The sequence below is a fragment of the Polypterus senegalus genome, chromosome 2 (assembly GCF_016835505.1).
Source record: "Polypterus senegalus isolate Bchr_013 chromosome 2, ASM1683550v1, whole genome shotgun sequence".
NCBI lineage: Eukaryota > Metazoa > Chordata > Cladistia > Polypteriformes > Polypteridae > Polypterus > Polypterus senegalus.
In genome coordinates, this window is record NC_053155.1 from 165,598,831 (window position 1) to 165,612,418 (window position 13,588).

General features: G+C 38.7%; 1 protein-coding gene across 1 annotated transcript in view; it reads left to right on the plus strand.

Moving 5' to 3' along the window:
* Positions 1–13,588, plus strand: part of synj1 (synaptojanin 1) — a 488,307-nt gene that overhangs the window by 275,365 nt on the left and 199,354 nt on the right. Inside the window, exon 17 of the mRNA XM_039746285.1 lies at positions 3,772–3,930. Coding sequence (XP_039602219.1) covers positions 3,772–3,930 — 159 coding nt within the window. The remainder of the gene's footprint in view (positions 1–3,771; positions 3,931–13,588) is intronic.

Here is a 13,588-nt window from a genome sequence, read left to right on the forward strand (position 1 = left end):
AAGAACTTTGAGAGAGAACAAGGGCAGAGAGAGAACCCAATGTTTGAACCAGGATATGAGTGATGTGCAAAAAGTCCAAGATAAAGAAGTCAATTTGCCAGGTTCTGGAAAAGATTCGGACAGTGAAGACGATGAGGATGGAGAATGGATTTACGTACCTTCCAGAGGTGCTAGTGGTCATGATCTCCCGGAACCTTCCTGTATGGGTTTAGACCCTGTTGGATCAGAGCATGTAGGGAATTCTAGAGAGCAAGTCACGGATGAGGAGTCGGAGATCTTCAACATAAGAAGTCCTGCTGTAGAATTCTGTGATGATTGTGGAAATACAGTAAGGTCTCTGGAATTTTCCCAAGGAGCTCAAAATAGTGCCCTAGAGATTTTTGATTCTTCTGTGGGAAATGAAGGGGCAGTACAAATTGCTAATGAAGAGGTTGGAACATACAGAAGATCTCAGAGAATCAGGAAACTTCCAAACCGTTTAGAATATGATTTCCTTTGAGAGCCAACCATAGGTACTAAATGTCCACTGCGATATTGTTCTACACGGTATATTTGGATAGGTGCACCTAAATACAGATGATAGTTTCATCATTCAGTAGGGCTAACTTCAAAACAGTTTTCAGTTTGTTTAACTTGTGAAATTTTCTATAATGTTGCTTATAGTATATTTGGTTTCAAGTGTTATCCAATGTGAATAATGTATTTCCCTTCGTTATGAGGACACAACAAATTTTTTTGGAGGGAGGAGAGTGTAGCACCCTCCTAGTTGGGTATAATAGTAAACTCATAAGTGTTTACTTGATGCTAAGTGCGCGCAGCTTTCGGCGCCGCGGGAGAGCGGGAAGGGAACTCGCACGCCAAGAGATTCACGCCTCACCTGTCAAAGAGGTAAATGCTCTCCCTTTTTTTTTTTTAAAGCAATACAGAGCTCGGTAATAAGGACTTTTTGGAGGACCGCAACGGTCACATTCCACAGAGGCACAGCTGGCATGCAAACGTCTGCCATAATTTATCCCATAAGGAGAAAATGCAAATAAGCAGTGTAAGAAATAGCACAGGAGGCAACAACTAATCAGGGAACGCAAATAAATCCTGCATCAAGACGAAGCTGCTGGCGTCATCCCAGACGGAGCTGTGAAATTCCTGTGTTTAACCATGGGGGAAAATAAGAAGTGTGGGAAAAAGTTCTGGAAGGACACCGTGAGTACATGTGAAGTTATGTACTGCATATGAGCTTCAACTAAGTGCGCCAACAATTTTTTATATATATATCTATACTAATAAAAGGCAAAGCCCTCAGTGACTGACTGACTCACTCACTCACTCATCACTAATTCTCCAACTTCCCGTGTAGGTAGAAGACTTAAATTTGGCAGGCTCATTCCTTACAGCTTACTTACAAAAGTTAAGCAGGTTTCATTTCGAAATTCTACACGTAACAGTCATAACGGTTGACAACGTCTGCCATGTTGAACTTTCTTATTTATGGCCCCATCTTCACGAAATTTGGTAGGCGGCTTCCCTGCGCTAACCAAAACCGATGTACGTACTTATTTCGATGGTATGACGCCACTGTCGGCCACCATATTAAACTTTCCAACGTCACTAATTCTCCAACTTCCTGTGTAGGTAGAAGGCTGAAATTTGGTACTTATTTCAGTGGTATGATGCCACTTTCGGCCGCCATATTGAACTTTTCAGCAGTCTTTGTTACTTATGGGCCCATCTTCAAGAAATTTGATACGCGGGTTCCCAACGCTAACTGAATCCTACTTACGTACATATATACGTACATAGCCTGCAGCTGGGTCCCCCATCCAAACGCCTCCCACGTTGTTGGCTGCCTGCCTATATAAGGCCGTCCGTCGTTCCAGTCTCTACATTCCCTTCTTTGCTTCGCCACGGGATTCACGTCTCCCTGCTGATAACTGCAGCCTTTTTATTAAATCCATGGCTTCTCCTCTGTTTTATTGTTCATTTATTACGATTATTGTTATTGTGTAGGTATTTTAGACTTACTTTACATTGTTCAGGTACCCATTTTCTTTATCATTCCAACCGTACCCCCATTAACATGTCTATCAAGGTGATCACCATTGATCAAAGAACTGTCACTTACCGAGTGGTGTCCATGCCCAGAGATGGCACCTACCTTTTCCATTCTCTTTGTTACATATTGCACGGCCATATCAGGCTCACTCTTGATATCCGGAGGAACATTGTGTCTTATGTATTGAATGACTGGAACAAGTTCAAGGTCTGATGATGGTACAGGAGATAATTATACTACACAGGAGCACTATAAGAGTGAAATGCTTAAGCCCTTCACCTATGGATCTGCATGTGAGTTGATGGCTGCCGCTGAATTGTTTGTTTAAGGTGGTTTCCTGGCTGCAAAAGCAATTGATTCATGTAAGGCAAGTTTACACAACAGAGTCCAAAACAGAACTACCTCCCAGAGCAAAGGCAGGAGACTTTATAGGACGGTGGGCGGAAGTGATGTCGTCCTCGGGGCCGGGGCCGGAAGTGATGTCGTCCTCGGGGCCAGGACCGGAAGTGATATGTCCCGCTTCGAGGTGGTGGCTCCTGGTGGGATTTCCCGGGAAAGACCTGTAGGGAACTCAAAAACAGCGTCGTATACCCATGTGTGTGTGTGTGTGTGTGTGTATATATATATATATATATATATATATATATATATATATATATATATATATATATATATATATATATATATATATATATATATATATATATATATATATATATATATATATATATATATATATATATATATATATATATATATATATATATATATATATATATATATATATAATTTGTACTGACTTTGAACCATTTGAGACTTTTTTTTCCCCTAAGTTTACTGTAAATACATATGTAACTGTATACTTTTTGTAAATATAAAAGTCGTTTTTTTATTTTATTATTTTTAGGTCAATTCACACTGCTGTTTTTTTCTTAAAATACTTAATTAAAAAACATTTTTCATGTACATGGAAACTAAAAGGTATCCCCTTATTAAAATAACTTAATGGAATATTAGGGTAATCTCAGTTTTATTTGTGGCTAGTAAGAGTTCAGTACAGTATGTGTGTGGAATTTCACTTCCTGGTGTTTTATTCCAAGAAAGGGTTGAGATATCACATGATATTTAATCACTCATTAATAAATATTCTGCTTTAGTTTAGCATTTGATTTGAATAATAATTGAATAGGTTTGCTGTTGTTCAAAGTCAGACTTTGAGACTTTTGTTAGATAGATAGATAGCAGAAGCCGAGATCCAAAATCATGTCCAGCTTTTCAGGTTTGTCTTTTTATTGAGGGTTGGGAATAAGGGCTTGACCATGTGTTTGGGAGGCCTTGGCTTATGTTTCAGGAACCCTGCTCTACAGGAACTTGAGTGTACTGCTTAATGTTGTCAGTTGGTGCAAGAAAAGTAAACTTTTGAAAGAAATAATCATAATCGGCAAATGAGCTTTATTTTACTTTTGGGAAACGCTGCCATATGCACTGAGCCATATTACAATAATATAGATTGCATTAGCAATTATTAGAAATAGTGTCAGTGTGATAGTAAAAGGTCTTGGTGTAAATTTTCACCATATGGGGTAAAACAATTCACCTTAATGCAATCTTTGTTACTTGAGTACTCAATGTTTAGACTATGATAACAGAAGAAATAATGTTTTAGTTTAATATTTAAGAAATTGTGATTATTTAGAATGTTTGTGTGTTTCTGTTTGCAGGGAAGGTTATTATTTTCTCATGATTATGTATTTTGGTGTGGAGATTTTAATTATCGCATTGACCTTCCTAATGAAGAGGTAAAAGAGTTGATCCGTCAGAAAAACTGGGATGCACTTACAACAGGAGACCAACTGCTTAATCAGAAAAATTCAAATCAGGTAATCTTCTATGAATATCTTGATAAAGCTGAACTTCAATTTTATTTAACCCTCATTATTCTCAGTACTTAAACTTCTTTAGAATTTTATTTGTAAGTTCTTATCCTAGTTTATTAAAAAAAAAAACAAGTATTTTGACTCTACTTTCTGAAAGAAAAATTAAAACAATTTGTTCTAGAAGGGGCCCTTATGTCCCCTCTACCCTACACCACAATGAAAGCTACATGTTAAATCTTTTTTCTCCTTAATCTTAAATGCACTGGTTTGTGGTAAATACAGAACATCTGAGAAGACCACCTTTTCAGTTTGGCTCATCCTGCTTATTTTGGCACAAAACTGCTTAAATTTGGATTGCAAAGCCGGAATCATAACATTACCTATGTAATTTGCTCCAATAAGGTCAATGGTAACTGGATCCAACCCTCCTCTGGGCAGGAGACGAATCACCTGTCGAGAGGTCTTCCGCTTGTATGCCAAGGGGGAATCACACCATATTAGACTTTGTCCAGCATGGAGTGCTAGCTCATTGGAAGAACCACTTTCAGTGCTAGGAATCACTACTCTGCCATCTCAAAACGTCAACTGTGACAAATTATCCACTTACATCAGTGACAGCAAGAAGTGGCCTTGATACAAATAATAATTTTATATTTAGTTTGTATTAAATACATTTTTTTCGACATATAACCAAAGTTTGAATAACACCAGGGTGTGTGTTCCAGTACCAGTCAGCATGACATCCTGTATCTGCTAATGTTCAGTCATGGTAAGGTTCACAATAGAGCACCCTTGGCACAGTATAACTTGGATGGTCAAAAATTTTTCATATTAAAATGGATTGAAATTCATTAATCAATGTCTACCAAGGCTTCCCGGGTCCTCCCTGCGTGTCTCCCCGTGTCTTTGTGGGTTTCCTCCAGGTACTCCAGTTTCCTCCCGCAGTCCAAAGACATGCTGGTTAGGTGCATAGGTGATTCTAAACTGCCCCTAGTGTGTGCTTGGGGAGTGGGTGTGTGTGTGTGTGCGTGCCCTGCTGTGGGCTGGCGTCCTGCCCGGGGTTTGTTTCCTGCCTTGCGCCCTGTGTTGGCTGGGATTGGCACCAGCAGACCCTCGTAACCCTGTAGTTAGTATATAGCGGGTTGGATAATGGATGGATGGATGAAAGTTAAACTGGCTGTCATTTCACACATTATTAACCAACCGTTTAGCTAACTGTTACATATCCTTGTTTTGCTAATACTAATTATTTTATCTAATTGTTTTTTATTTTTTATTTTTTTACTAATTTCATCCTGCAGGTTTAGTATATTGAAATTCTTTTACTGTTGATAACACTGTAGTCTTTGTGAATAAATAGTAATAATCCTTAGCAGCATGTTTCCAGCCCTTTCTGCCTACCTTTAAACATTGCTGCCCAAATGAGTTTGTGGTAGGGTCTGTATACATTTACCACCTAGCATGGAGACTACACTGAAAAATATGCATGTTCCGACAGCGACCAAAACACATTCATACTTGTGGCAGCCCGTTTTTTTTTTGGTCAACATCATGTACTTAATGTTGTGTCTCAGGTAAGTATCTTGATTCAGGGCAGCACCCACAACAGAACTTAATAAATTTCTGGAAATAAATCCAATTTATAACTACTTTATTTCATACATGAACCTCAATATAAAATAACAGTCTGATGCAATCAAAGTAACATTTGATAGATGCATTACCTTATGTGGATATACTCTATAGCAAAGCATGGTATACAGCCCTTTAATTGCCAAACTAAAAGTCCTTTTTAAAAACAGACAAAACAAGAAATAGTCCTATCCTAAACCATTAATCAAAATGACATTTGTAACTTCAGCCTCTCGATGGGCTTTCTTAATCCGTTGCGGGAAAGTGTGGTGTTATGGGTCCACAGTTCGTTTAGCAAAGGCCATTTGCTTTAAATAAATAATCACCGCTCTCGCGGTGGCTTTGCGAGGGGACGTTGGGCCATATCAAGCCACGGGGTGATCTGCGGTGTGGGCGTTTCTCACCGAGTGCACAGGTGAGGGACTGCCCACATCCATGATTGTTCCCATGGCTAATATGCTGCAGCTGCTATGGCCCCTCGCATTATAAAAGAAACGCGAGTCGGTTGAAGTGAGAAGAAATGGAAAGATCAGATCGGAAATGAAAAGAACGATGAAAAAGACGGAGGTTACGGGGAGCGAGAGAGCGAGCAGGTCGGTGCAGCAGGAAGAGGGCGAGCGAGCACTCATAGGCAGCTGAGCAGACAGCCTTGGTGTTAGGCCGACACCCAGGGCGTAGTAGTTGTTGTCGCTCCCGCTGATTAAGCATGTAGCGGGAGTGACCAAAGAAGGAGACGGATGACTCCGCATGGGGCAGCGGATGGCAGCAGGAGTCAGAACTTGGGATGTGATGTCCTCCACGTGAGAGCCTTGGCTGTGAGAGGAATTCCCAGGTTGCGGTCTGGAGGGAGCGGAACCGAAGCCAGGGATCGGGACACCGCCAGATCGGTAGTGGTGAGAAGGTCAGCTGCAGGTAGAGTGGCTCCCCTGTTGCGAAGCCTGGACAGGGAGAAGCAGGGGAGTTACCAGTTAAAAGAATAGCACTGGGCTTGTTGTGGATTTTTAATGACTGCTTCCTGTACGAACGTTTTAATCTCGATTTTAAAGGATTGATTTTCTATTGTTTTTACCTCCACGTGTTTTTATGGATTATTTATTTATTGAAGAATTTTGAACCACTGCACTATTTATTATGGACACTGTTTTTGATTTGTTGATTTGTCTTTTTAATAAAAGCACTTGCACATCTTTACCATCCCCTTGCTCAAATGTTGTCTCACTGTTTAGCTCATCAGTGACATTACCAACGGTGTTGGGTTCAAGTGCTTCCAAACAGCAATGGGAGTGTGGAGCCAGAACCCGCATCGTCACAGGAAGCCCTGAGACTCTCTGTCAGAAACTTCTGCTGGTGGTGTATGATTTTTCCTGGGATTATTACCATTCCTCTCATTTGTATCCAGTTGAGCCCCAGTAGGCTCTGTCTCGGGATCATCAACTGCAATGAGTATGGATGTTTCCCATTCCCCTGCCACAGTTTCCGTTTCACCATCCCTTTCAGATTCCACCCCTGTGGCTAACAATTGGCTTACATGCTATTTCATCACCTTGCATTTTTGCCCTTACAAAGGTACAGGAAATTGGGCCTTTCCTTTTGTGGCATGAGGTGTGGAATGATAAGCAAATAAGAAATTAGCTGTTTTTTTCTGTAATGACCTCTGGTACCCTGTTTGTTTTTCCAGTTCTAATTTACTAGGGTGTTGTACCGTGTTAGCCATTATGAATGTAGAGAAAAGCCAAGCAAAATGACACCTTTTATTGGCTAACTAAAAGGATTACAATATGCAAGCTTTCGAGGCAACCCAGGCCCCTTCTTCAGGCATCATCAGGGGCCTGAGTTGCCTCGAAAGCTTGCATATTGTAATCCTTTTAGTTAGCCAATAAAAGGTGTCATTTTGCTTGGCTTTTCTCTACATTCATAATGGATTGTTGTAGACACGGAACACACATGAAATGCATGTGTTCCAAATAATGATATAGTATTTGTAAAAGGTGTGATTTTGCTTGACTTCTCACTCTATACAACTCCAAGCAACTGACACACAGGTAAACAGACTTGAGCTGAGAAAACTATGCACCGGTGGGGGATGTGATAGCAGGCTGCTTGCTGCTTATCAACACATTTAAAGGACAAAAGACGCTGATGGAGAGGTGCAAAGCAATTTAAGGTGGGACGGATCTATTAGTTTTTTCGTAGGCTCTGGTAATTCTAGTGTTAAGGAACTCAGCAAATTCATTGGACTTGAATGGTAGACTATTGTCTTATACTATCTCTTTCAGAAGACCATAGGCAGCAAATACTTTTCTCAAAACCTCAGTCAACCTAGTGATGCTAGTGGCATTCATCTTTTCAATCTAGAAGAGGTATCCACTAACATTAAACACGTCTGTCCATTTTTTTTCTCAAAAATCCAAGTGAAGCCTCTGTCAGGGTCTTTCAGCCCAACGCAAGGAATGTACAAGTACCTTTTCTGGCAGATTCTTGTTTTCTTGATAGGATCTGCACACAACTACGCTCTCTTCTATCTATCTTTCCAGTCCTGGTCTCCAAAAATGAGTTTTCCAGATGTAATCTGTCCAGGACAGTATTATGTAACAATGGTTGAATTACCACTTCCGCTTCCAATGTACACAAATGTTCTCTGGTGTGAGTTCTGTTCTCTGAAAATAAGGCTTCAATTCATCCTCACTTAGATACTCTGGCCTCCCACTCAATGTATATAATTTCACCTTCAACATGAAATCTTTAACTGTCGCTTGAGCAATATCTGCTGCTGGAACTGGAAGAGCATCTAAGAAAGACACTTTGTATTCTAGGCTTGAATTTGGACCAGTTTCTGAATCAGCATCATCATTCCAGCTCAGCAGAGCTTTTAAATCGAATCTCCAATTGATAACATGCCAAGGTTAATGCCAATCTTTGTAGTTTGGCAGCAGCTAAAGTGGGAATTGATGTTTTTGGAACAAATTTTGATTAGGGGCTTTTGATCAGTGACTAAGTCAAATTTTCAACCATCTAAATAGTAGATTACTCTGTACAAACCTTGTACAACTCTGTACATTATGTGCTGGAAATTAGCAATGGTGCCAGCTACTCCATAGGGTAATTTTGTTAACCTGGAACAGTCCCTTTTGTGTATTAATATTTAAATATGCCTTGCTTATCCAGATCAACTTGCTGATATGCTTGTGCTAAATCAATTTTACTAAACTGTTTACAATTAGCAACTCTTGCAAACAAATCTTGAGTGCTGGAAGTAGGTTAGGAACCTACATCTAGCCATGAGTAAATGGTAACCTAATTGTCCCCACAAATAGGTATACTCCCATCTGACTTTGGGTTACATACAATAGGACCTGCCCATTTTGCATAAGATACTGGGGTCAGTACTTCTTGTTGTACTAAAAGGATCAACTGTTTATCCAATGCATCTCTAATTATATAGGACACTGGCCTTGCCTTACAAAATTTTGGAATAGCCTTTTCAAATGTATGCAGTTTTGCCTGCACAACTTTTACATATACCATCATTTAGAATTTCCCAATATTTAGAGCAGAAAAGCAATTTTAAAAGGGTCTAGAAAATGTCCATTTATATAAGACATTATTTAAATACAAATCATTTGGGGAAACGAGCCACATCGTACTGAGAATATTTCACTTCAAACTGAAAGGCAAAGAGAGATGCATCATAGTGTGCTGTAGACTGCTCGATGTAAATAATGATTTTGCTACTCAACTTTTGAAATAATAGCAATCAATAGGAGTTTCGATATTGATGTTATAGTAAAGAAGTATTTAATCATAATTAAAAAAAAAAGAAAGAAAACCAGTTAATTTTATTAATCAAGTCTTCATTACTGTAGGAACCTTGCTGAAGAACTAAATGATTTTGAGATCATGGAGTGAGAATTACTGCTACCATTAAAAAGACTGAAATCAGTACAATACTGCCATTGCAGTTCGGGAAAATTCCTAAAGATGTGAATTGCAAATGCCATCCAGTTAAATCAAAAAGTTGATTGGGCTGATCCTAGTAACTACAAGCCTATTAGCTTAACATCTTTAATTATCTGAGCAGCATTTAACCATTTCTTTCTAGCTAAAACTAGATAACACATTGCTAAACGATGCAGAGTACTTACAGATTATACATTAAAGATTTTCTTAGAAGTGAAACAGGTAATTTCCTGCAAGTGACAAGACCTAACTTGGCCATAGTTTGGAACGGAGACAAAAATCTCTGTCTAAGAGAAGGAGATGAACAGAAGAATGGTAAGAATTGAGAAACTGATGCCAATAGATTGGATCAACTAAATTAAATCAGAGATGAATAAGAAATAGGTGGGAGACTGTTCAAAACTATTTACAGAACAGTACTAGTAGTGTTTGGGAAACAGAAGTAAGTAGTTGGCATTATGGGTTATTAGCCAATATAATATCATACCATTTGCAGAGTTAGAGGATATAACCAATGCACATGTTTAAATTGAACGTGCTGATTATTAGAGTTCTTGTTGGAGCATGAGCTATTGTTGAAAATAATATTTTGTATTAGAAAGGAAGGAGACTGGAAAGTCACAGTGCCAAACTGTCGATTGGCTTTGTATGGGGAGACGAAGAATGGAAGGAAATCAAAAAAGGAGTAAAACAAATTAGTATGAATTCACATCTTTTAAGGAGAGACTCAGATGGAGGAAAAGAAGAAGGGCGTGAATAGTGCAAGTGTCATGGCAACTGGAAAGTTTCCAGCCCCCAGTCTTCTGACTAAGTGCAAAAAAGATCTGAAGCTTTCACCAAATCAAAGGACCTTTATATGAAACACTAATGTATAGGATTGTCATCTGAGATAATACAGTGATCCCTCGCTATATCGCGCTTCGACTTTCGCGGCTTCACTCCATCGCGGATTTTAAATGTAAGCATATCTAAATATATATCACGGATTTTTCGTTGGTTCGCGGATTTCTGCAGACTATGTGTCTTTTAGAGCATGTATTACATATTAATAAAACGACTCAATGATATACGATATGCTTCCCACGCGGTGCTTGATTGTTTGTTTTTCTTTGTTACTCTCTCTCTCTCTGCATGACGGAGGGGGTTTGAGCAGAGGAGCTGTTTGCCTAGAGGATATGGACGCTCCTCTACAAAATGACGCTTTATCGCGGTGCTTCGGCATACTTAAAAGCCCAAAAGCACGTATTGATTTTTTGATTGCTTTTCTCTCACTGTCTCTCTCTGCTCCTGACATCTTTGAAGAGGAAGATATGTTTGCATTCTTTTAATTGTGAGAAAGAACTGTCATCTCTGTCTTGTCACGGAGCACAGTTTAACCTTTTGACTAAAGGGTGTTATTTCATGTCTAGAGGGCTCTAATAATGTTAACAGTGTGGGAGAGTTTATAAGGGCTTAAAATATATAAAAATAACCATACAAACATATGGTTTCTACTTCGCGGATTTTCATCTATCACGGGGGTTCTAGAACGCAACCCTCGCGATCGAGAAGGGATTACTGTAATTCAGGTATCTTTTATAAAAGATCAGATTGACCACTATAAAAAGTTGAAGCACCACTCTGGTGACCCCTTATAACTGAAGTTGAAAAAACAAAGACAGACACACAACAACTGTGGAGATGTCTTTCCAGTCATGACTTATCAATTAAACTGACTCAAGATGGCAGATCTTCTGGTCTTAAGTCCTTCCAGCAGACAGACACTGGAGGTGACATCAGTGGTTGCAGTTAATTTTCCGATTTACACAGAGAGTAAGAGAAATAGCATTAGGACTCCGCGCCAAGCCCTGAAGTGGTGGGGAATTACAATCATCAGACACCTTAAGCTGTCCCCTGTATACATGTGCATGGCACTATTAGCTCCTTGCCATTCCCTAAAGGCATAAGGAATAAGAGAACTAAAGATGGGGAACTGAGGCATTCATTTCAAAGTGGTAATGGGGAAACGGGACAGAGTCAGAAGGGGCTACCAAATAAAATTTCAGTGTTAGCCAAGAAGGTGGACTGTGGTGGGGATGGACATAACCACTGGCCTCTTATGTAACGGCGTGTGTAGAATTCACACTAAAACATGGCCTATGGACAAAACTGGAAATGTGTGTATGCACAAAAAAATTCAGATGCATTAAGACACATTTAAGCCATCTTCCACGCACTACCACTCCATAAATCCTGGTCAGCGTGAAATGTAACACACATGCAACACAACTGCCTCCCCACCCTGACTCCTCCCAGAATTACACCCCTTTGAATATGAAACTCAATATAAATAGCCCCTTACATTCAGCATTTTGTGAAAAGACAAAGGCAAAAGCACAGGGGGGAAAAAATAAAGAATTTCAGTGAAAGAGAATTGGAGGCAAAGATAACGTAATGTTTGTTGGTTTAACCAATGGTATAAACAACAAAAGGAAGTTAATCGAGTGACAGAGTGCCTGAAATAAAGAATAAGTGGTCAGATATCAAAGTCGTTGTGAAAAGGCAAGTCCGTAGCCCGCTGTCTTGAGTGTCATACGGAAGCGTATTAGAGTACAGAGAAAAAAAAAATAGTGACACAGTCAAGAAAATTCAACTCAATGTTTCCACTTTAATTTTGTAGTTTTACTTTGTAATTAAAGTAGAACATTGTTAACTTCATTATAAAATCAACGATTAATTTACTAGTTTCTAAAATCCCATTGTAACTAAAGTAGCATGTTAAATGCTTCATATTCTATGTGTGTGACTCATTACGTGCTTCTTAAATGGGCCTTCTTTTTCATAGACCGGAGAGCGCAGCCACTGATCTCCACACAGAATGCATTACATTCATGTTATTACAGCTCTCTGAACATTTTAGAATACCAAGATGTATACTTGATATCATTTTCATGGTGTACAGTAGTATACATTATTTAAATTAACAATTTATCTGTATAATGTAATATACATACATGCATTTCATCTTAAAAATGATATCAAGTATACATCCTAGTATTCTAACGACTCACAGCTCCAAGTGGATAGCGCTTGGAAATATAAATTGACTTGGAAGCCAGTCATTATCGTCTGTTTTCTACTGAATTGAATTGAATTCCTTAATTGTCATTGTATGGTACAATGAGATTCAATATGCAAATCCTCCATAATCTTGTTTTCCTATAAAATGATAAAATAAAAATAACAGTAATACAATATACAATGAAAAATATACAATATGCCAATTGCCTGAAGCATATTGGTGCCCTGAAATTTGGGGGTGGGGGGGGTGGGGTTTAGGGTGAACATTTTTAAAAGCATTGTAATTGGAATATTGTCCAAATATTACTTCAGAGGGTGTTGTAACACCACCTGTTCGAACACTGCTTTGAGATGGACAGAGGATTTTAAGTAATTTACAGAAGTTGCACGGCTTAATTTGCTTTAATTGCTGCAGAACATCTGTGGGTTGTAACCTATTCTTCCCTGAAGAAGGCCCATTTTTAATATTTTGATATTTCCCCTTTTTACATTTTTCCTAATCTAAACTTTAAAATGCCTGACAGTTTGCTGCATACCTTTTTACCATTTTAGGCTGTTCATTGCATTTCAACTGATTACATTCGAAAAAAAACTGAGGTGTTCTTAATCTTTTGACCAGTAGTGTAATTATCCACTCCATTGTTGAGTAAATCAAGCAACGATTATTTTTGCATGATATTTTTCAAATGGTCCAATATAACAACTTCCATACAGAGATGATATCCACTCAAGCTAACAATCTTTCATTTTTCCCATTTAAGCCATGCAACCCTACACACTCTTCAAATAATACCCCATTAAAATGAATCATTATAATGCAAATGCATTTTTTTTTTTTCAAATTAATAGAAAAGAAAAATGTCATTGCAAAATGCGGCTCACAAATACCCAAACCCCTAATTGTATTTTATTATTAGAATCAATTACCATTACACAAGAATAAATCAGTCATTAAAAAATTAAGAAGTATTTCTCATTCTGGTTCTTGGAGAAGATGGGCCTTAGTGATTAT